Source organism: Macaca fascicularis, chromosome 16 (genome assembly GCF_037993035.2).
Source record: "Macaca fascicularis isolate 582-1 chromosome 16, T2T-MFA8v1.1".
Taxonomy (NCBI): domain Eukaryota; kingdom Metazoa; phylum Chordata; class Mammalia; order Primates; family Cercopithecidae; genus Macaca; species Macaca fascicularis.
In genome coordinates, this window is record NC_088390.1 from 62,105,393 (window position 1) to 62,127,780 (window position 22,388).

General features: G+C 39.3%; 4 protein-coding genes across 4 annotated transcripts; all 4 read right to left on the reverse strand.

Moving 5' to 3' along the window:
- Positions 1 to 2,219: 2,219 nt before the first annotated feature.
- Positions 2,220 to 2,863, reverse strand: LOC102119537 (keratin-associated protein 1-1-like). Its single transcript, XM_005584146.4, has one exon. The coding sequence runs from the start codon at positions 2,808 to 2,810 to the stop codon at positions 2,286 to 2,288; it is 525 nt and encodes a 174-aa protein (XP_005584203.2). The 5' UTR covers positions 2,811 to 2,863; the 3' UTR covers positions 2,220 to 2,285.
- A 1,518-nt stretch (positions 2,864 to 4,381) lies between these two features.
- KRTAP1-4 (keratin associated protein 1-4) lies at positions 4,382 to 5,835 on the reverse strand. The gene has a single exon (XM_005584145.4). The coding sequence runs from the start codon at positions 5,779 to 5,781 to the stop codon at positions 5,416 to 5,418; it is 366 nt and encodes a 121-aa protein (XP_005584202.2). The 5' UTR covers positions 5,782 to 5,835; the 3' UTR covers positions 4,382 to 5,415.
- Positions 5,836 to 11,951: 6,116 nt separating this feature from the next.
- On the reverse strand, positions 11,952 to 12,911 carry LOC102118785 (keratin-associated protein 1-1). Its single transcript, XM_015438465.3, has one exon. It carries the CDS (start codon positions 12,856 to 12,858, stop codon positions 12,325 to 12,327), a length of 534 nt encoding a protein of 177 aa, XP_015293951.1. The 5' UTR covers positions 12,859 to 12,911; the 3' UTR covers positions 11,952 to 12,324.
- Positions 12,912 to 18,339: 5,428 nt separating this feature from the next.
- On the reverse strand, positions 18,340 to 20,482 carry LOC102118400 (keratin-associated protein 1-5-like). Its single transcript, XM_045375974.3, has one exon. The coding sequence runs from the start codon at positions 20,427 to 20,429 to the stop codon at positions 19,866 to 19,868; it is 564 nt and encodes a 187-aa protein (XP_045231909.2). The 5' UTR covers positions 20,430 to 20,482; the 3' UTR covers positions 18,340 to 19,865.
- Positions 20,483 to 22,388: the final 1,906 nt, after the last annotated feature.

The following is a 22,388-nucleotide window of genomic DNA, read 5'->3' on the forward strand; positions in this document are numbered from 1 at the left end:
ACTACAGGAAGCAGCTACTGACCCAAGGGTTGAAGGAACAAAGGAAGAGTTAGGAGTTATTAAAATGTATACATTTAGAGGCTGGGCCCTGCAGAACTGACAGTCATATTTTTTCTTCACATATTCTGATGTCTCTGAACTAGGAGGATAGTCCCAGTGGATCTGACTCAGAACTCTGAGGATGGGGTGCTGGCTGGCTGGAGCAAGGCCTAACACGGAGAGCTGGAAAAGCAACAATGTGGCTTGCGGATTTCATCACTAACATCACAAAGCTGAGTATAGTAGGGAGGGTGTGGAGTTCTGAGACCGCAACTTAACCAGCAGCACAGAGTAACTTATTCTGAAGCCCACAGTCTCCGAAATAGCCGTCTTTAAATCTTATAAACTTTCCCACACTTTCCTTTATATCCATTTTCTTAATTTCATTCTCTCCATAAATTTTGGAGTCGGCAGAGTTGCATTCAGATTTCAGTTTTGTTTCTAAACTTATGAGCTATGTGACTGTAAGCAAGCTATTTAACTTCTTTTAGACTTACTTATCTATAAGCCAGGATCGCAATATCCATTTCACAGGATTGGTGTAGATGTTATGTGAAGCAAAGTTCACATGGTGTGTACTTGGCATATGCACAGTGTGTGGTACTAGCAAGGCCACGCTGGTTCACCTCCTTCCCCTTCAGATGTGTCTTCTCCATCACTCTTCCTCCTTTTCTTTCAGCCTCTCGTACCTAGCCTTTTTCACTGTGTCTTCTCTCTGTCTTTTCTCCTCTATTTTGTTCTCTTCTCCCCCTTTTCATTCTTGTCTCCATCCTTTAATACTCTAATTCATCTTGCTTCATCCCTTTCATTGTCCACCTACCCTTACATGGCCAATGATCCTCAATAAAAGAAAGGCTCCCACGTTTGCTTTGGACTTGGAAATGTGTGTCTTTTTACCATTACTTAACTGTTTAGTGCACCTTATATCTTCTTTGGTGTCATATATAGAAAATTGCCATTTTGAGAGCTTATTGCAATTTATTGCATAGTGTAATGGAGTGCAGTAGCATGATCTCAGCTCACTGAAACCTCCGCCTCTCAGGTTCAAGCGATTCTCCTGCCTCAGCCTCCCAAGTAGTTGGGACTACAGGCATACATCACCACGCCCAGTAATTTTTTTTTTTTTTTGTATTTTTAGTAGAGACAGGGTTTCACCATGTTGCCCAGGCTGGTCTCAAACTCGTGAGCTCAGGTTATCCGCCCGCTTCAGGCTCCCAGATTGCTAGGATTACAGGTGTGTACCACTGCTCCTGGCCTCAAGTAGACATTCTTTTCTTTTTTTTTTCTTTTTTGAGACGGAGTCTTGCTCTGTCACCCAGGCTGGAGTGCAGTGGCGCGATCTTGGCTCACTGCAAGCTCTGCCTCCTGGATTCACCCGCCATCCTCCTGCCTCAGCCTCCTGGGTAGCTGGGACTACAGATGCCCACCACCACGCCTGGCAAATTTTTGTATTTTTAGTAGAGACGGGGTTTCACCGTGTTAGCCAGGATGGTCTCGATCTCCTGACCTCATGATCCACCTGCCTTGGCCTCCCAAAGTGCTGGGATTACAAGTGTGAGCCACCGCGCCCAGCCTCAAGTAGACATTCTTGAATTATAAGCAGTCAAACCAGGTGATGTACAAGTAAAAACAAATACAATGGTTTCTTTGCCTAGTATATACTATTTATTAAGAAATGACAGAAGACATTGCATCACAGATATAACTGAAATATCCAGCAGGCAAGATCATTATGATCCAAAAATCAAGGGATGGATCAGATGTTAAAATGTAGAAAGTCCAGCCTACTTCTTAGAAGCTGAATATTGGGTAATGAGCTTCCATTCTCTCTGGTGACACTTGAGGAATGTCACCTGGCTATAATTTGGTGTCTTTGATGTTGCAAAAACTTTTAGGTAAACAAGATAAATATGGATTATAAAGCATGGAAACATTAGACTTGTGGATAGCTCTCATGGATAAATTCCACAACATGTCAGTAATTTTTAATCCTGCAGAAATATCAGAAATAGTATATCCCAAGCAAACTGATGATCAGCAGGTGACTTTGTAGCATTTCTATGTCCGCAGTGAAGAGTCAAGGTATTCACTGTAGAATGGAATCAGAATTGTGAACTCTTATACTTAGTAGTCTCCATCACAGACAATGCAAAGTCCGAGAACTTGTTAGTGGTCCAGGGGTGGTCAAGGGATGAACAGTTCAGAGACACTGTGACGTAGGCAATTGAAAATAAGCAAACTGGCTTTCAGCAAATGGGCTCACAGCAGCAGACTGGGCGGCAGCAGGACTGTCCACAGTAGGACGGGCGGCAGCAGGAGGCCTCGGCGTGGTGCAGCTGGCAGCAGGATGGGGGTGTGCAGCTCACCACACAGCAGGGGGGCAGGTAGGTGCCCTCCACACGGCAGTCTGGGCGGCACCACCTGATACGGGTGCTCACGGATCCACTGCTGCCCTCCTGGCCATAGCCGATGCCACCACCAATGCCATAGCTGGTTCCACAGGAGCTGGTCTGGCAGCAGCTTGGCTGGCAGCAGCTGGTCTCACAGCAGCTTGGCTGGCAGCAGCTGGAGCCACAGGTCCCACTGGTTGAGAAGCTGGGAAATCCACAGAAGCTGGTCTGGCAGCAGCTTGGCTGGCAGCAGCTGGTCTCACAGCAGCATGGCTGGCAGCAGCTGGTCTCACAGCAGCTTGGCTGGCAGCAGCTGGAGCCGCAGGTCCCACTGGTAGAGCAGCTGGGATATCCACAGAGGCTGGTCTGGCAGCAGGTCATGGTGTTGGGAGTTGGGTTGAGAGCTGCGTTGCTTGGAGGAGTTTCTGAGTTTTGGTGGTGACTTCCACATTGGCCCTTTTATACATCTGAGCCAGCTGCTGTTTACAAAATTGTTAACATATTTTCTTTGTTTTTGTTTAAATTTGTTTCTCAGTGGATCTCCAATTGGCTTACATTGAAGTACTTATGACACATTATGAGCAATAGTTTAGAAATTACTCTGTTTTATAGTTTCTTCCGGACTCCTCATATCAGTCCTTTGCTCTTTGGAATATGTTTGTGGTTTCCCATGTTCCAAGAGTCCTTCCATTTTAGTCCAAATGAATGCTCTCATTTTATATAATAGTTATTCCATGTGACAATCTATTCAGACCTCTAAGGCTAAGAGTAATAACTGTGTTGTTATATTTAACTATTATTTTTTCCTCCTTGATAGACTAAATTCTATTAAGTTTTGGATATCTGGATATCTACTGAACTGAAGGAGTACCTTTGGTCATGCATAATTCGCAGATTTCACCTTGTTTTGTTCCAGTGTCGTATTGAATTACCGATTATAGTTCCTTTGATTTCAACCAATTTGAAATGTGTGAATATTATTCCTGTTCCAGACCAGAAATCTGTTCTTGGGAACCAAACTGACATAGTATTTAGGAAGGTATCCAGCAGAGTCCTTAGTTTGTGGTAGAACCTTAATAAATGTTTATTGAATCTGATTCAATAAATGTTTATTGAATAGGTGGAGTAAAAGGCATGATTCATGGATATCAATACCACTCCCACATAATTAAAGAGAAATTTCAAGCTGTAGTACCTCTCATGAAAGAGTCTTGTTATTTACTGTAAAGAGACTAGGAAATGTGTTTTTTGGTTTATTTTATTTTATTTTATTTTATTTTTTGGTTTAGTAGTGGAACCGGGCTCAGGAAAAAATATCTAGGAGTTGTGACACTTTGAAGAATGTACTGCCATCTACTTTATTCCTCTTGGAAATTGCATAATCTTGTGTGTAATCCATCATTGCTACCAAGTAAATGATAGAGGTAAGTTCTGGGAGCTTGTAAATAATGTGGAAAATATGTTCCTTTCTATATTTGCATCCTATTGTATTTTGTATATTACACTCTAATACCTAATGAAGAGTTTAAAAATTAAATGGTAAAATATGTTTTGTTTTGTTCTAGGTTGTGTTAACTTCTTTTTTTTTTTTTTAGACAGAGTCTCGCTCTGTCACCCAGGCTGGAGTGCAGTGGCATGATCTCGGCTCACTGCAAGCTCCGCCTCCCAAGTTCATGCCCTTCTCCTGCCTCAGCCTCCTGAGTAGCTGGGACTACAGGTGTCCACTACCATGCCCGACTAATTTGTTTTTTTTTTTTGTTTGTTTTTTTTTTTTTTTGTATTTTTTGGTAAAGACAGGGTTTCACCGTGTTAGCCAGGATGGTCTCAATCTCCTGACCTCGTGATCTGCTCGCCTCGGCCTCCCAAAGTGCTGGGATTACAGGCATGAGCCACTGTGCCCGGCGTGTTAACTTCTTAAGAGAACATCTTTTAAGTTGGGTTGCAAAGTGCAAAATATAATAGAGCTGTTTCAGATTTCTAACGCATCTGTCTGACAAATGGCAACAGTAGAACTCAGCAGGTGCTCTCTATAGCTGTTTCTTCTATTATAATTTAGACCAGAGATACACTTTATGCATACCTACCTACATCAAATGAAGGTGAATACTGGGAGTTGAAGCTTAGAGAGCAATTCAGGGATCAGTGGGAAGAATGTGAAAGGCTGAGGCGTAGAAATTAAACCTAAATACTCTTGGAAAATAGGTAGTATCTGGTAGATATTTTAAAATCTATTTAGAAAGTAATACAATGTCTTTAGATTTGGGGGCATAAATGAAGGAGAATATTTAGTATATAAAATGGAAGGAGACAAAAGATAGTAGAATTACATTTAGGTTGAAATCAATAGCTTTGATCAACCTTAAAATTTTAGCTGAAGGTCAACCTTTATTGGTCTAGACCTAATTGTAATAGATTAGAGCATGCAAATATTGGAATAACTATAAAATTATTTAATTCATGGAGCATTTCTAAGTTGATGGATTCAAGCATAATTTACTTTGTATTTAATCTTTCTGGTTTAGACTTTGTGGTTATACCTTGGTATTATTATCAAATTGCAAATCCACTCTTGAATACCAGCCACAGGAAGACATGCTTAAAGGTAGAAGGTGGACATAACTCAGTTTGCTTTGCACATTAAAACATTTTATTTGAATTAATCAGAGATATTCAAGGAAAAACCAGGTCTGAAGATGCATGGGCATCAAGAGAGAGTTGGGGGAGCAGAGATGTCACTGAAATGATGAACTATTCCATCTTGGTCCTCTGCTCAAGCAACGTAAGCTATCCAGAACACTGATTGATACATGTTTCAGTGAGTGAATTCGGCACATCCACAGTGTCTTCACTAGGAGTTTCATTATCTCTGAGCAGGTTAACAACATCATGGTACTTAGCATCCAAGTAAAATCGAACAGTTCTTCAGAAATCAGCATAATTTTGCTGTGCTTCCCCTTTCATTCGTAAGCGATCAGCAACCTGGTTTTTAGCAGGTGGGCTCACAGCATTGGCAGCAGCAGGCTGGGCGGCAGCAGGACTGCCCACAGTAGGATGGGCGGCAGCAGGAGGCCTCAGCATGGTGCAGCTGGCAGCAGGATGGGGGTGTGCAGCTTACCAGGCAGCAGGGGGGCAGGCAGGTGCCCTCCACGCGGCAATCTGGGCGGCACCACCTGATACGGGTCCTCACAGCTCCACCCATGCCCTCCTGGCCACAGCTGATGCTACCACCAATGCCACAGCCAGTTCCGCAGGAGCTGGTCTGGCAGCAGCTTGGCTGGCAGCAACTGGTCTCACAGCAGCTTGGCTGGCAGCAACTGGAGCCACAGGTCCCACTGGTGGAACAGCTGGCCATGGTGTCAGGAGCTGGGTTGAGAGCTGTGTTGTTAAGAGAGGTTTCTGAGTTTGTGCTGCGCCTTCTATATCTGTCCTTTTATATGTTCCCTAGAGCTGCATATTTACCTAACATCTTTTCTTGATGTCAGTTTCAGCATGAGTCTCTGGCTAATACCCGAGGTGTTTAGAAAGTTATAAATAGCATTTCAATAGCCTGCTTTTTCCATTGTTCAATTGAGTCTCATTATGTTTCTTCTTTGCCCTCCGGACTAAGTGAAGGCTCATCATGGAAGCCAAGCACAAAAGTGCCTCTTGATGCAAGTCACATGACAGACTGGCCTGAGCCAAGTGTTGCCCTGGCATGCTTTGTCATACTTGTCCTTTGATAGCCTTTAGGCATAATTTATCTTAACTGACCATTTTTCCTTAAATGATCACTTAACCATGATCATGGTTTTATAAACAATTGTCTAGACTTGGAAAGACTAACATTAGTGTCATCAAAACATGAACTGTAACCTGATGTATCAACTTTCAAACCAAGTATGCCTTTCTATGATCAATTTGTGCAAGTTATAGGATCCTCAGAGCTCTATCTAATATTCTTGCCTTCAGTAGTAGTGAATGTGCATGTTGATAACCAAAATCTTTAATGACTTTTGCTTGTAGATTGTTTTCTGACACTATTAAATTAAACATATGTGCTAGTAATGAATACACATTGTAACAAGTCAAAGAGTACAGAGGCATATAAAGAAAAACTAATATCCTGTCCCTTCCCTGAAGATGCACACATCTCTACCAAAATTAATGCTCTAGAGATAATCAATATTAAGAATTTGGTGCACATTCTTTGATACCTTTATCCCTGCTTCTGCAAATATAAACCAGCATATATACATATATATCTTCTATTTCAGTAAAGTTTGGGTCTCCTACACATTTGTACTTACAAATTTTTAATTGTGGTAAAATATACATACCAGAAAATTCATGAATCATTTAACCATCTTAACTATTTGTAAATAGTCTTGTCACCCTTGTTGAAAATCTTTTGACCACATTCACATGCAGAAGAATGAAATTAGACCATTATCTCACATCATATACAAAAACCAACTTACAATGGATTAAAAGACTGAAATGTAAGAAAGACTCAAAATGAAAACTATTAGAAGAAAATAGAGGCAAACTCCACGACTTTTGCCTGGCCAATGATATTGTGAACATGAACTCAAAAGCATCAGCAAAAATAGACAAATGGGATTACATCAAACTAAAAAGCTTCTGCACAGCCAATAAAACACTAAACTGAGTGAAGAGACAAACCACAGATGGGAGAAAATATTTACAAACCACATATCTGATAAGGGGTAATATCCAAAATATAGAAGAAACTCAAACAACTCAATACCTGTAGTAAGAAAACAAATAACATAATTGAAAAATGGGCAAAGAATCTAAATAGACGTTTCTCAAAAAAAGATCTACAAATGGCCAACAGGTATATGAAAAAGTTTTCAAAATCACCAATCGTCGAATAATGCAAATTGAAGCCACAATGAGGTATCATCTCACATATGTTAGATGGTTATTATCAAAAAGACAAAAGATAGCAAGTGTTGGAGAGGAAGTGTAGAAAACAGAACTCTGGCACACTGTTGGTGGAAATGTAAATTAGTACAGTCTTTATGGAAAACAATATAAGGTTCCTGAAAACATTAAAAATAGAACTGTCATATAATCAAGCAATCCCACTTCTGTGTATATACCCGAAGGAAACTAAATCAGTATTTTGAAGAGACATCTGCATTCCCGTGTTCATTGCAGCATTACTCCCAATAGCCAAGATATGGAAGCAACCTAAGTGTCCATGTCCATCATTAAATGAGTGGATAAATAAAATGTGACACACACACACTCACACACTGGAATATTCTTAGTCATAAAAGAAGGAAATCCTGCTATTTGGGGCAACACAGATGAAACTTGAGAACATTATCTAAGTGAAATAAGTCAGACAAAGAAAAAGACTAATATTGCACTTTCTCACTTACAAGTGGAATACAAAAAAGTTGAATTCATAGAAGTAGAAAGTAGAATGGTGGTTACCAGGGGCTAGGGTGGTGGTGGAGTGTGTTGGGGAGATGTTGGTCAAAGGATTACAAAATTTCAGTTAGATAAGAGGAATAAATTCAAGAGATCTATTGTACGACATAGTGACTATAGTTTATAACAATATGTTATAGTCTTGAAAATTGCTAAGAGAGTAGATGTTATGTTTTCACTACAAAAAATTATGTGAGGTAAAGCATATGTTAATTAGTTTGATTTAGCCATTATACAAGGTATGCATGTTTCAAAACAATGTGTTGTACACATAAATACATATAACTTTTGTTAATTCAAATAAATAAATAAATGAACTCATTTAACCATGTATGTATTTGAGGGTTTATTTCTAGGCTCTCTGTTCTTTTCCGTTGCTTTATATGTCTGTCTTTATGTCAGTACCACACTGTTATGATTACTGTAGCTTTGCAGTAAATTTTGAAACAGGAAAATGTGAGACCAACTTTGTTCTTTTTTAAGATTGTTTTGGCTATCTAGGACCCCTTCTGATTTCGTATGTATTTTAGGATGGATTTTTTTTTTTTATTTCTGCAAAAACATCATTGGGATTTTTATAGGGTTTGCATTAAATCTGTAGATTCTCTGGGTAGTATTGACATCTTAACAATATTAAATCCTACAATTCATGATCTCAGGATGTCTTTTCATTTATTTGTATCTTCTTTCATTTCTTTCAGGAACATTTTGTAGTTTCTGGTGTACAAGTCTTTCCCTTCCAAGGTTAAGTTTGTTCCTAAGTATTTTATTCTTTATTTTATTATTATTATTATTTTTTGAGATGGAGTCTCACTCTATCACCCAGGCTGGAGTGCAGTGGCACAATCTCGGCTCACTGTAACCTCCACCTCCTGGGTTCAAGCAATTCTCTTGCCTCAGCCTCCCCAGTAGCTGGGACCATAGGCATCCACGACTATGCCTGGCTAATTTTTGTATTTTTAGTAGAGAGCAGGGTTTCACTGTATTGGCCAGGCTGGACTTGAACTCCTAACGTCAGGTGATCTGCCTGCCTCAGCTTACCAAAGTGCTAGGATTACAGGCATGAGCCACCATGCCTGGCCATAAGTATTTTATTCTTTTGATGTTATTGTAAATGGAATTGTTTTTAAAATTTTCTTTGTATATTTTTCATGGTTAGTGTATAGAAATGCAAGTGATTTTTGTGCATTGGTTTTGTATCTGCAACTTCACTGAACTTGTTTATTAGTTATAACTGTGTGTGAGTGTGTGTAAAATCTTTAGAATTTTTTACATATAAAGTCATATTATCTGTGAATGGAGAGAATTTACTATTTCCTTTCCAATTTGGATATCTTTTATTTCTTTTTCTTTCCTAGTTGCTCTGGCTAGGACTCCTAGTACTATGATAAATAGAATGGGCAAAAGTGGGCATGTTTGTCTTGTTCCTAATCTTGGAAAAAAAACTGTTGATTATGATGTTGCCTATGGCCTTTTCACATATGGCTTTAATTATGTTGAGGTCATTTGCTTCTATTCCTAGTTTGTTAGGTTTTTTTTAAAAATCATGAAAGAGTTTGGAATTTTGTCAAATGCTTCTTCTGTATCAATAGAGATGAGCAGGTGCTTTTTCCTCTTCATTCTACTAATGATTCATTTTTGTATGTTGAACCGTCCTTGCCTTCCAGGATAAAATTTCATTTGATTATAGCATTTAATACTTTTAATGTATCATTTAATTCTATTTGCTGGGATTTTGAAAGGATTTTTCATTAATATTCATCAGGGATTTAGGTCTGTAGTTTTCTTTTTTTTATAGTATCTTTGTCTGACTTTGGTATTAGAGTAATGCTGGTTTCATATAATGAGTTTGAAAGTGTTTTCTCCTTTCTAATTTTTAAAAAGAGTTTGAGGAGGATTGGTGTTATTTTTTCTATAATGTTTTGTATATGTCACCAATGAAGCCATCTGGTTCTGAGCTTTTCTTTGTTAGGAGGTTTCTGATTACTGATTCAATCTCCTTGTTATAGGTCTGTTCAGATTTTTTATTTCTTCATGATTCAGTTTTGGTAGGTTGTACATTTCTAGAAATTTCTCCATTTCATCTAGATTATGCAATTTGTAGATGCATTCTATACATATTACTAACTCTTTTAATAGTTATATAATATTCCAGAATATGATCATACCACAAATCACTAAACCATCCCCAATGATAAAACATCAATCATTTTTATTTTATGCTTTTGAATTTAAAAACAATCATAGAATTTTAAGCTTAACTGGGTCCAACTTTAGATGATTAGGGATGGTCACATGATGTATGGGACCAAATTCTTAACTGAAAATTAAATTAATTAAACTAGATGGGCTTCTCAAACTGGTTCTACCGCTGACTGACTGTATGACCTTAAAAAAGTCATGTAATTCCTCTGAATATTGGTTTATTCATCTGTAAAATGAGATGATCTCTCAGACATCTTTCAGGGCTCTACCAGATTGTCCATTCCTTAAAAGCATAATCTGCCTATGTCTAATGCATCTGGGTGTCCTTTGTAGTGCTTTCCGTACTATTTTGCATATAGATGCTCAGTAAATGCTTGTTAATAAAAGAGGGAACGAATGACTAGCAGTGTACAGTAATGATGAAAAGCCCAATTTGCATTTTACCTAAATCACTTGTCATTTATTTATTTATTTATTTATTTATTTATTCATTCATTCATTCATTCTAGCAGGAACTTCTTAGGTGGTGATACCGGTATTTAGGATCAAAGGGCCAAAAGGACAAAACATGTCTCAATTTCTGTTCTGTTGTTCAAGGGTGTTTTCTGGATTGGATTAGGTCTCTAGATAGTATGTTGGGGAAATTGGTTCTTTGCTTTGCAAATGTTATCCTTTGTTCATACCTTCTAATTTTCTGATTTTCATTAACCATTGAATAAAGCATTGTAATGTTAACCTAAGTAAAAAACCAAACAAACAAAAAAAAACACCTTCGATACTCTCAGTTCTAAGTCCAAGGAACCGTGAATTAATCCTAAGCCTTGTTCTAAAAACCATTCAAATTTATAAAGCATTCTCTGATATTTGTCTTTAAATGTGTATAAATTTATTGTGTATGTGTATTATATATAAAAGCATATTTATATATGTATATGTTTACTTTGAAGTGAACATTTTAAACCAAAGTATATATGTTGATTCTAAAAATACAGTAAATTCATTGTTATCCTCACTTCTGTTTAGAAACTGGAGGAAAAAATTTAGAGTAAAAATTTCCATCTAATTGCGAGTGTATTTCCTCAGAGAGGCTTTCCCACCCTATATTTCTCTTGCAATCCTTCGCAAGGTTACATGTGAATGGAAGACTGTGATTTATTAGCATACATTACCATTCTTTGATGACTGCCTGAAAGAGCATTTCTCTAACAGACAGGAAAAATAAGTAATATTCTGGCTCTAGATTCAGAGATTTTTATTTTTTATTTTTTTCAAAATGGGGTCTTGCTCTATCACCCATGCTGGAGTGCAATGACACGATCTTGGCTCACTGCAACCTCCACTTCCTGGGTTCAAGCAATTCTCCTGCCTCAGCCTCCCGAGTAGCTAGGATTACAGGTGCGTGGCATGACGCCCGGCTAATTTTTTGTACTTTTAGTAGAGATGGGGTTTCACCAGGTTGGCCAAGCTGATCTCGAACTCCTCACCTAGTGATCTGCCCACCTCGGCCTCCCAAAATGCTGGGATTACAGGTGTGAGCCACTGCACCCAGCCAGAGATTTTGATTTCTGTAACTTCCTGGTTGTGAAAGCACTGTGTAAGGTTAAGTTATGGTAACAGAGCCTTTACCATTTCTGAGGCCCTAAATAACTACATTTACTCTATGTTTTTATGGGCATTAACCTCCACTGGGCCTCTGGATATCAAATTTCCTAATGTGGTATTAGAAGAGAAGGGATATCAAAAGCAGATTAAAATTTTTCATATGACATTCTATGAAATATAAATCCTGAATACACTCAATGAAAAAAAGAGACATGTTTGTTGCACCAATAGTTACAATTTATTAGACCTTGGTGTATTATTCCTCTTTCATAGGGGGTGCAATTTGCAGGGTGGTGGAATAGAGAAAGTGAGTGTCCTGAGAAGAACAGATGGCTCTTCCATGGTCTCGTCGGCACTGAGACTCAGAGCGTGGGCTTCAATGCTTGTAAGGGTCAATTTCAAGGTAAATCGGCTTTTTCATTTTTTGGGTCAAATTTGTAATTTGGTCCTCAGAGAGAAGAGCAAGGTCTTTCTGGAATTGAAAGGAATCAGGTAATTCTGAGGCCTAAATATTTGGTAACCCCCATAACAAAGCCAAAGAAAAGTTCAAGAATTTGTTAGTGGTCCACAAGTGCTTGAAGAAATAATTCATTCATGAATTGAACTGAAAGTGGAAATTTCAAGTTGAAAATCAGCAAACTGGCTTCTAGCAGCTGGGCTCACAGGAGTAGCAGCAGCAGACTGGGCGGCAGCAGGACTGTCCACAGTAGGACGGGCGGCAGCAGGAGGCCTCGGCGTGGTGCAGCTGGCAGCAGGATGGGGGTGTGCAGCTCACCACACAGCAGGGGGGCAGGTAGGTGCCCTCCACACGGCAGTCTGGGCGGCACCACCTGATACGGGTGCTCACAGATCCACTGCTGCCCTCCTGGCCATAGCCGATGCCACCACCAATGCCATAGCTGGTTCCACAGGAGCTGGTCTGGCAGCAGCTTGGCTGGCAGCAGCTGGTCTCACAGCAGCTTGGCTGGCAGCAGCTGGAGCCACAGGTCCCACTGGTTGAGAAGCTGGGAAATCCACAGAAGCTGGTCTGGCAGCAGCTTGGCTGGCAGCAGCTGGTCTCACAGCAGCGTGGCTGGCAGCAGCTGGTCTCACAGCAGCTTGGCTGGCAGCAGCTGGAGCCGCAGGTCCCACTGGTGGAGCAGCTGGGAAATCCGCAGAAGCTGGTCTGACAGCAGGCCATGGTGTCAGGAGTTGGTCTGAAGTTTGGGTTGCTTGGAGGAGTTTCTGAGTTTTGGTGATGGCTGCCACACTGGGCCTTTTATAAGCCTTGGCCAGCTACTGTTTACATAATTCCTGAAGTCTCTTCCTTATTTGTGTTTGATAATTTGTCTCTGAATGATAATTGGCCTCTCCCTGAGTTATTTGTTGAACCTTCTGGGAGCCTTTGAAAGTTGATTGTATTTGGTCTGCAATTAAGCTTCTTTACCATGGTCAAGTAGTCATTGGCATTAATTAGGAATATGATCCCTAACTCCCCATGTTTCTTAAAATTTTCTCATGGTCGAGGAATAATTGACTGATGCTTCACCTTTAAGGATTGTCAATATTATTCAGTGTTGACCCTTACAACTGGGTGATTGGGTCTCACATGACAGTTTAATTCCCTCCAGTTTTAACTGCGGCTCCTTCTCTACCTTCCTTATCTTCCCTTTGACTGTGAAGCAAGACTATATTCAGCTGGCCAGAAAGGGATGCTTTCTTGGGCCAGGGAGATTTGCATTAATTGCTATTCATAACATTTTTCCATCACTGATTATGTACCTAAATGGTTCTGAGTACTTTGTATGTATCAACTTGCTGAATTTTGACAGCAATCTGTGGACTAGGTATCACTGCCACTCCCATCAACCATGTGAGAAAACTGAGCCACAACAGATTGAAGTAACTTACCCAAGTTCACACTAGTATCTAGTGAATCTGAAATTTGAATCCACACCCTCTGATTCCAGACTAAACTCTTTAAACACTATAGTCAATTCTTTCTCTCTTTCTCTCTCCCTTCCTTCCTTCCTTCCTTCTTCCTTCTTCTTCCTTTTCTTTCCTTCCTTCCTTCCTTCCTTCCTTCCTTCCTTCCTTCCTTCCTTCCTTCCTTCCTTCCTTCCTTCCTTCCTTCCTTCTTTCTTTCTTTCTTTCTTTCTTTCTTTCTTTCTTTCTTTCTTTCTTTCTTTCTTTCTCTTTCTTCTTTTTTTATGTAAGCAGTCGTTTGAAGGAAAATCCAAGTGTGAAAGCAAGATATAAAAATGTGCTTCCTTTCTTATAGACTTTTTTCAGAGTAAAAGGAAGGAAGGAAGGGGGAACTTAGGGTAAGTAATAACACTGTTTATTAGAGCCATTCCTAGAGATTTTATTTATTTATTAACAGCATAATAAGCACACTTCAAGAAAATCTTAAGTGCTAAAAAAGTTAACCTCCTTGACTTGTGACTTTGTCTCATCTTTTATCTTAGGATATTCTATAGATTTAGATTTTTTGACTGCATAAAATTATACTTTTAACATATTAATACTGGAGTATGTGATTTACTACAGTGTGTTAGATCTGCTGTATGCAGTTTATTATAGATATCAGAGACTAATCTAGTGAACTGGAAAGTTTATATAATTTGAATGAGGCAACTGATGATGGTGAAGATAAACGTTTTGTTTAGATGCAATAAAAGGTGATGAGGCCTCCATGGAGTATGAGCTCATTGCAGAGAAATGCAAGTTACAGTGCTACTCTTGGGTTTTGAACCAGAACACCAAATGGTAGTTCCACTTCTCTAGAAATGACAGCTTTGAGTTTACATCATAACTCTTTCTGAGTCACAATTAAGTCATTTTCAAATCCCACATCAAATTTGGTTTAAAAGATGTGATTCTTTGTGAATTCCTTGCTTCTTCTTAAGCAAAGCTATATCACGGATTCTTTGATTAGCTAATATTTTTTATGTTGGATGTTTGAAATATGTAGATGTGTCATGACAAGAATCTCAGGAGCTATTTAATTCAGATCTAAACTTAGCAGAATCTTTGATACTAAACAGATGTGTCTCCTTTTGCAAAAGGCTCAGATATCTGAGGACTTGAAATATATTATTGATAAGAGCACTGGAGACAGTGGCGTTGCATATCGGTTCTCCCTTTCTGGGCTTTTCTACTGTGGCACCATTTTCAACATCTTCCTCAGTGCAAAATTTAAGGTATAACACTTACTTGAGAATTTGACTCCTGTGCCACAGAATGAAGACTAATCTGAACATTCCCTTACCTCCTCTAAGTAAATTAAGGAAATGAAATTTATATTATTTCACTTTACATAATATCCTCCAAGTTTAGATATGTTGTAATATGTGACCGAATTTCCTTCTTTTTACAGACTCAATAGTATTCCGTTGTGTGTATATACCACATTTCTTATTCCTGTGCTTATTCCCTCTGGTTTTCATTACTTCATTTAAGTGATGGGTTCCAGACCATTCCAGTACCATAAGAAGAACGAATATGTTTGTCTATTATTCTTGAACATTGGACTTTGGCTTAACACAGATACTAATGTTTGAAATTATTTTCACTTAAGATATCATGGTTCTGATTTTTAGTTACAAGTTCTGGGGATTCTTCCAATTTCTTCATCTCCATTTTACTAGTTCTCTAATTCAGTTGTGACTGCCTTACTTAGATTCTCAAGAAATAAAGCATGATTGATGTACCAGTCAAATGAATACAGCATTCCTACGTAGGGCTTCTGTGCTTCTGCTCTGGGCTTCCAGCCTAGTAATCTAGACCGGATAACACATAAACTTCAAGGACCTTGTCTTACCCCCAACTTTTATCTTAAGCCAAGTCACAAGTTCTATCTCTTCCCTCCTGAATGCCAACCAGGCTTTTTGGGGTGCTGCTGAGCCAAAGTCCTTTTAATTAAAAGGTACATCTAACCTAAACCCTCTCAGCGACAACAGAACTCTAAATGAGGGGAATAAAATGTTGACCACATTGCAGGGCCATTGTGTATAGATGTACAGGTCGTGCCCTGATGTGGGGCTCTGTGGCTCTGTCTACTCAGAGGAAGGAGCATATTATTTCTTACATCAAGCTGGAGGCTCGACAAGCTGTACACCCCTCTGTCTGTATCTTCCCCAAAGTGGTACCTTTTCCTAATTCCTGTAAAGTTGTGCTAGCAGAGGTCCTGTTCTTTTGATTTTTTAAAATTGAGGTGAAATTCACATAACCTACAATTAACCATTTTAAAGTGTGTAACTGAGTGACGTATAGTATGTTCATAATGTTGTGCAACATCGTCTCTCTCTAGTTTCAAAAACTTTTCCATCATCCCAGTGGAACGCCCCCATGACCTTTAAGCAATCACTTCCCATACCCCTCTATCCCCAGTCACTGGCTCACCACTTTGATTTAACGATGAAAGATTTTATCCCTTGGAATGAAAGCCTCACTATGTGTCTTTTATTTAATACTTGCTTCATCTAGAACTCTCTCTGAAAATTAGAATAAGAATGGTGATAGTATACAGCCAACATCACATTCATTTAAATCCATCCTTGCAGTGAACATTTATTTTCTGCTTTACAATACATAAGAAGTATGTACAGATATTATAAAAACATCAGCTTATACTCCCTTTCACCATTTTTCGAAGTATATTTTGAGGAGTATTGGTGTTACAGGGTGTTAACAGGTAATATAAAAATAGAGTTTTCTGGCTAAGTTAGTTTGGGAGTGATGGTTATAGAGTTTCCTTCCTTCCTTCTTTCCTTCCTTCCTTCCTTCCTTCCTTCCTTCCTTCCTTCCTTCCTTCCTTCCTTCTTTCTTTCTTTCTTTCTTTCTTTCTTTCTTTCTTTCTTTCTTTCTTTGTCTCTTTCCTCTCTCTTTCTCTTTCTTTCTTTTCTTTTCTTTCTCTCTCTTTCTCTTCCTTCCTTCCTTCCTTCCTTCCTTCCTTCCTTTCTTTCTTTCTTTCCTTCTTTCTTTCTTTCTTTCTTTCTTTCTTTCTTTCTTTCTTTCTTTCTTTCTTTCTTTCTTTCCCTTTGTCTCTTTCCTCTCTCTTTCTCTTTCTTTCTTTTCTTTTCTTTCTCTCTCTCTTTCCCTTTCTTTCTTTCTTTCTCTCTCTCTCTCTCTTTCTTTCTTTCTTTCTTTCTTTCTTTCTTTCTTTCTTTCTCTTTGTCTCTTTCCTCTCTCTTTTTCTTTCTTTTCTTTTCTTTCTCTCTCTCTTTCTCTTCCTTCCTTCCTTTCTTTCTTTCTCTTTGTCTCTTTCCTCTCTCTTTCTCTTTCTTTCTTTTCTTTTCTTTCTCTCTCTCTTTCCCTTTCTTTCTTTCTTTCTTTCCTTCTCTCTCTCTTTCTTTCTTTCTCCTTCCTTCCTTTTCTTTCTTTCTTTCTTTCTTTCTTTCTTTCTTTCTTTCTTTCTTTCTTTCTTTCTTTCTTTCTTTCTTTCTTTCTTTCTTTCTTTCTTTCTTTCTTTCTTTCTTTCTTTCTTTCTTTCTTTCTTTCTTTCTTTCTTTTGAGACAGACTCTCACTCTGTCACCCAGGCTGTAGTGTAGTGGCACAATCTTGTTTCACTGCAACCTCTACCTCCTGGATTCAAGTGATTCTCCTGCTTCAGGCTGTGAGACCACAGGTGCCCACCATGACGCCTGGCTAATTTTTGTAGTTTTAGTAGAGACGGGGTTTTGCCATGTTTGCCATGCTGGTCTCGAACTTGTGACCTCAGGTGATCCACCTGCCTCAGCCTCCGAAAGTGCTGGGATGATAGGTGTGAGCCACTGAGCCCGGCCACTGGTTATAGAGCTTTCTTTATTGCAGGGTATCTCAGTCCGTTTAATATTCCAATGTGGCTTTATAAACCTGCAAGATGGTGATAATGCATACGACATTATTTAACCACTGTATATTTTTTCCTCTTTGGGCATCTGAAGCAATTACTGGTCAATGTGTCGCCTGTTTAGGAAATTATCTACTCTCTTATGCCTGGAAGGGATGTTGTTGGTAATGACTCAGTTCTTTCATTTTCCAAATTAGAAATAGGTACCCAGGCAAGTGAAGGGATTTGCTCAAGGATTCATGGATAGCTAGTTACAAAGCTGGGACTAGAACTCAGGAGTCTGTATTTGCTTTTTGTTCTTCCTTTTCTAGAAGGAAAAAAAAAAAACCACTCAAATGTTCTTTCTGTTTTCTCACTCAACAACAATCAACATAGAAGATTTTTTTCTTTTCTTTTCTTTCTTTTCTTTTTTTTTTTTTTTTTTTGAGACGGAGTTTCGCTCTGTTGCCCAGTCTGGAGTGCAGTGGCGCGATCTCGGCTCACTGCAAGCTCCCCCGCCCCGGGTTCACGCCATTCTCCTGCCTCAGCCTCCTGAGTAGCTGGGACTACAGGCGCCCGCCACCACGCCCTATCACCATGTAAATAGCGTTAGAATGGAATTGGAGTGGAGAACACGCAGCTGGTATCTGCTGCATCATTCATTTCCTTGCTTATTGATGGGGAGAAATTTGGCCTGTGGCCTAATGTGTTCTCCAGTTCCATTCTAATGCTGTTTACCTGGCGATAGCGTCAGGTTTTACAGAGTGAGGGCTCAGTCCCGTAAGACTGCCCCCTACTTCCAGTGCCAAGCACACGAGCTCCAGGTTGTTTTGCCTGTGCTTCCGACCGACCAGCCGTAAGTTGGAAATTCCACGACCCCCTCCTTAAGTTTGATGAGTGTGCTAGAGCGGCTCCCAGGACTCAGGGAAACATTTAGTTTATTGGTTTATGATAAAGACCATTACAAAAGGTACAGAAGAAGAGAGGCATAGGGTAAGGTGTGGGGGAAGGGGTATGAGGAGCTTTCATAACCTCTCTGGGAACAGCACATTCCAGGAACCTCCACACATTCAGCTCTCCGGAAGCTCCTCAAATTCCGTGGGGGTTTTTTTTTTTTTTGAACATTTTATGGAGACTTCAGTGGATGGGCATGATGGACAACCATTAGAAACGTGATTGGACAAAAAGAGTATGATGTAATGTTAGTAGAGTGAGTGGTGAAACCCGGTAAGGCCTGTCTGTTCAGATCCTTCTTGGTCACTCTGTGCAGCCTTCCTTCCTCCAGGGCACGGGGCAGAACCTGTTCTGAAATGGGGATCTTATGACCTACAAGCAGACAAGGAAGGTAGGAGAATATCTTGACGGCCAGTGCCAAGAACAGTGGGGGAAGATTCTTGCCTTGAGGAGTAAAAGGAGCAGGTGAAAAGAGGGCAGGAGAAGGGCAGAGAGAGAGAGAGCAAAAGCGCACGCGCGAGAGAGAAAGAGAGAGAGAGAGAAAGAGAGAGAGAGAGAGAGAGAGAGAGAGAGAGAGAGAGAGATTCTGTTTTCTGAGGTCTGCTTCTGAAGTCTAAAGTGCCCTAACATCATAAAAAGGGCTATGGGAGTTATGAGCCTAGGACCTTGAATAAAATGTGTATGTTTGTTATGTGCTATTACTCTATAATCTTGTGTTTGTATTCTTTCCCAATTTTTATTGTGTTTTTGTGTATCATAGATGATAGAAATAATTGTACACAACCTCATATATGAATGAATGAATGGACAAATGAATAGATTTGACAGAACCTCAAGAAGCTGAATAACATGAAATTCCTTTTTATAAAATCAGTCTATTGGAATACCTAGCCCACCACTTAGCACATGTGAGAACCTTAGGAAACAGTTCCTAAATGCTGTCATGTTCCTTTAATCATATGTCTTAGCTGCAAAATATTGGACCATTTAATGGTAAAACAAAAGAAAATTACTTTTGAAGATCATCATTAAAAGCAGAAATACAGAAAAACCATAGTGCCATGTCATGTTGATATTTTGAAAAATCCCAGCACCCCAATATCTGTAACAAATTCCAAAGCAAAGAAAGTTCTAATGACTTCATCATTGAAAACCTTTATTAAATTTAAGTCCCAATAATTGTTGAAATATTTCAGATGATATTTATAGTAAAATATTATCTAACTCTTTTCACATTGTAGGACTTTGGCTGACATCCAGGTCTAGGAAAAAATTTTGGTCTTCCATTGTAAATGAATTTACATCCTAGAGAATTTATGTGGCTGTGTGATGAGAGGTTGCAAGCCCAGTTATAGGTACTGGAGTTCAGAAGATTGTTAGGATTCTAATTTGGCTAGTTTTAAAGTGCCATCTTATCAGGATTCCCAGCAGAAGGAGGTTTTCAACAAGTGGGCTCACAGGAGTAGCAGCAGCAGACTGGGCGGCAGCAGGACTGTCCACAGTAGGACGGGCGGCAGCAGGAGGCCTCGGCGTGGTGCAGCTGGCAGCAGGATGGGGGTGTGCAGCTCACCACACAGCAGGGGGGCAGGTAGGTGCCCTCCACGCGGCAGTCTGGGCGGCACCACCTGATACGGGTGCTCACAGATCCACTGCTGCCTTCCTGGCCATAGCCGATGCCACCACCAATGCCATAGCTGGTTCCGCAGGAGCTGGTCTGGCAGCAGCTTGGCTGGCAGCAGCTGGTCTCACAGCAGCTTGGCTGGCAGCAGCTAGTTTCACAGCAGCTTGGCTGGCAGCAGCTGGAGCCACAAGTCCCACTGGTTGAGAAGCTGGGAAACCCACAGAAGCTGGTCTGGCAGCAGCTTGGCTGGCAGCAGCTGGTCTCACAGCAGCGTGGCTGGCAGGAGCTGGTCTCACAGCAGCTTGGCTGGCAGCAGCTGGAGCCACAGGTCCCACTGGTGGAGCAGCTGGGAAATCCACAGAAGCTGGTCTGACAGCAGGCCATGGTGTCAGGAGTTGGTCTGAGGTTTGGGTTGCTTGGAGGAGTTTCTGAGTTGTGGCTGCCTATTCCACCTCGGGCTTTTTATAAGTCTTGACCAATTCCTCTATCTGTGGCGAGCAACATTTTTATCTTGTTACTCTTTAAACCAGCCTTTCTAGGGCCCTCTGATGGTTCAAATGCTGAATTGTTTTAAATATATCTTGAAATTGATTTTTCCTTATTGCTCAGCTAATACTCACCAAATGTGTTTGTCCTTGGTAAAAATGTTAACATTTTGTTTTCAAACAATGGTGTAATTTCTACTTGAGCTTCAGCTTCAGTTTTGCACTTGTGGGCATATCATCTGACAAGGTGACTCTCACCCATAAGATGATGTGATTTTGGGGATTGTATTCACCAAACCTCAAGTCTCCAGAAAAGAATTATGAATCATGACTGTCCTATGTAAGACTGCTTTATATTTTTTAGACTAGTAAGATTATACTCTCTCTCTATAATCTTATTAGCCAGATAGAAATTCTGATAAACTCTACATTCATAGAAATTCATATATTTTTCACTGAAATGAAATCTTTCCAATTTCTGTGATATCTCCTGAACTTCACATTCATATCTGAGGAAACATTGATCACTCAGGAGGATATATAAAACAAAACCTGTTCAATTCCAATGTCTCTTAAAAGAGAGGCTAAAATTCATGTTCAGTAATTGGAAAAATATTGCAAAATATTTTAATGAAATCTACACTTCTCTATGAAAGACAAAAATCACCGGTATATGGATTATCTGGCATATAATTTCTCAAAGGCAGAATTTATTTTTAATTTATGTCATTTCACATTACTAAACTGTATGTCCTGTGAAAAGATATTAGACCAAAGAGCATGACAACTGAATTTAGGAAGGGAAATCAATCAAAGAAAAAGCAAGAGTTAGAAAATACTTTTTTCTGCTTTATAAGGCAGGTTAGAAAATGGGTGACCAAATATAGTTCAAGAGGTGTAGTATAATAAATGCAAAGAGATTAAGATAAATTTCGACAAAATAAAAGTTAAAACAATTCCTGGCCATTGCTAGAAGAAAGAATGTGATTTTCTACTGGGAGTTTAGGGTTACATAACATACATGAAAAAAGTCTGGACAAAAACATATTATTTCTACTTGGGGTAGGTTTATTTCTCCCTTCCCATCATGAATAGAAACACATAGTTAGCATTTTATGAGGTGGTGGTGTTTATACAGGAATAGGGTTATATTACAATGTGATTCATGCCAGCATCAGTAAAGATGTTCATGTCATATGGTAACTATGACTGTAGGTATGACGTTGAAAATGGTTATATGTAATCGCTGAACGTTGGAGATCAAAAATGTGTAAATTATCTTGTTCCACCACTTAATTTTATAGGTGTAGAAACTGACATCATTCTTATTATAAATAGCACATATTTATTAACTTCTACTATGCCCAGAGCACTAAAGGCTTATACAGAAAGCAGGACCCCATCTGTTTGTTTCATATCTTGCTCTAGTATAAAAATCAGTGTAGTAGTAACAGGAGGGATTAATCAAGGAAAAGAGTTGAGTAAAGAACTATTTAGTCTCAAAGTTCTAAATGGGAACATTGGTGGTGTGGTATGGAGCACTTTTCATTTTCACTTAACATTAGTTGGTGTTAGAATACTCTTGAGTCTTGGAGAGGTTAAGTGACTTGTTCCATTCCCAGAGTACACAACTAGAAGAGCTGGGTATAAAACTCCTATCACTCATTCCTAGACCAGTTCTTTTTATTTTATACCATGCTACTTTTCAGAATCAATTAATGTTAGTAAAGCTCTTTGTATTTGTCTTTTTTTCTTAAAAAAGGTATTTTGTAATAGCTCAAGAATATAAATATTAGATGATAGACAGATGACACTATGGACTAGCAATTTTAAATACACAATAAATAAGTATAAATAT

Coding starts and splice junctions, on each gene's coding strand:
- LOC102119537 (XM_005584146.4), bottom strand. CDS start 2,810: ATGACCTGCTGCCAGACCAGCCTCTGTGGATATCCCAGCTGCTCTACC.
- KRTAP1-4 (XM_005584145.4), bottom strand. CDS start 5,781: ATGGCCAGCTGTTCCACCAGTGGGACCTGTGGCTCCAGTTGCTGCCAG.
- LOC102118785 (XM_015438465.3), bottom strand. CDS start 12,858: ATGGCCTGCTGTCAGACCAGCTTCTGCGGATTTCCCAGCTGCTCCACC.
- LOC102118400 (XM_045375974.3), bottom strand. CDS start 20,429: ATGGCCTGCTGTCAGACCAGCTTCTGTGGATTTCCCAGCTGCTCCACC.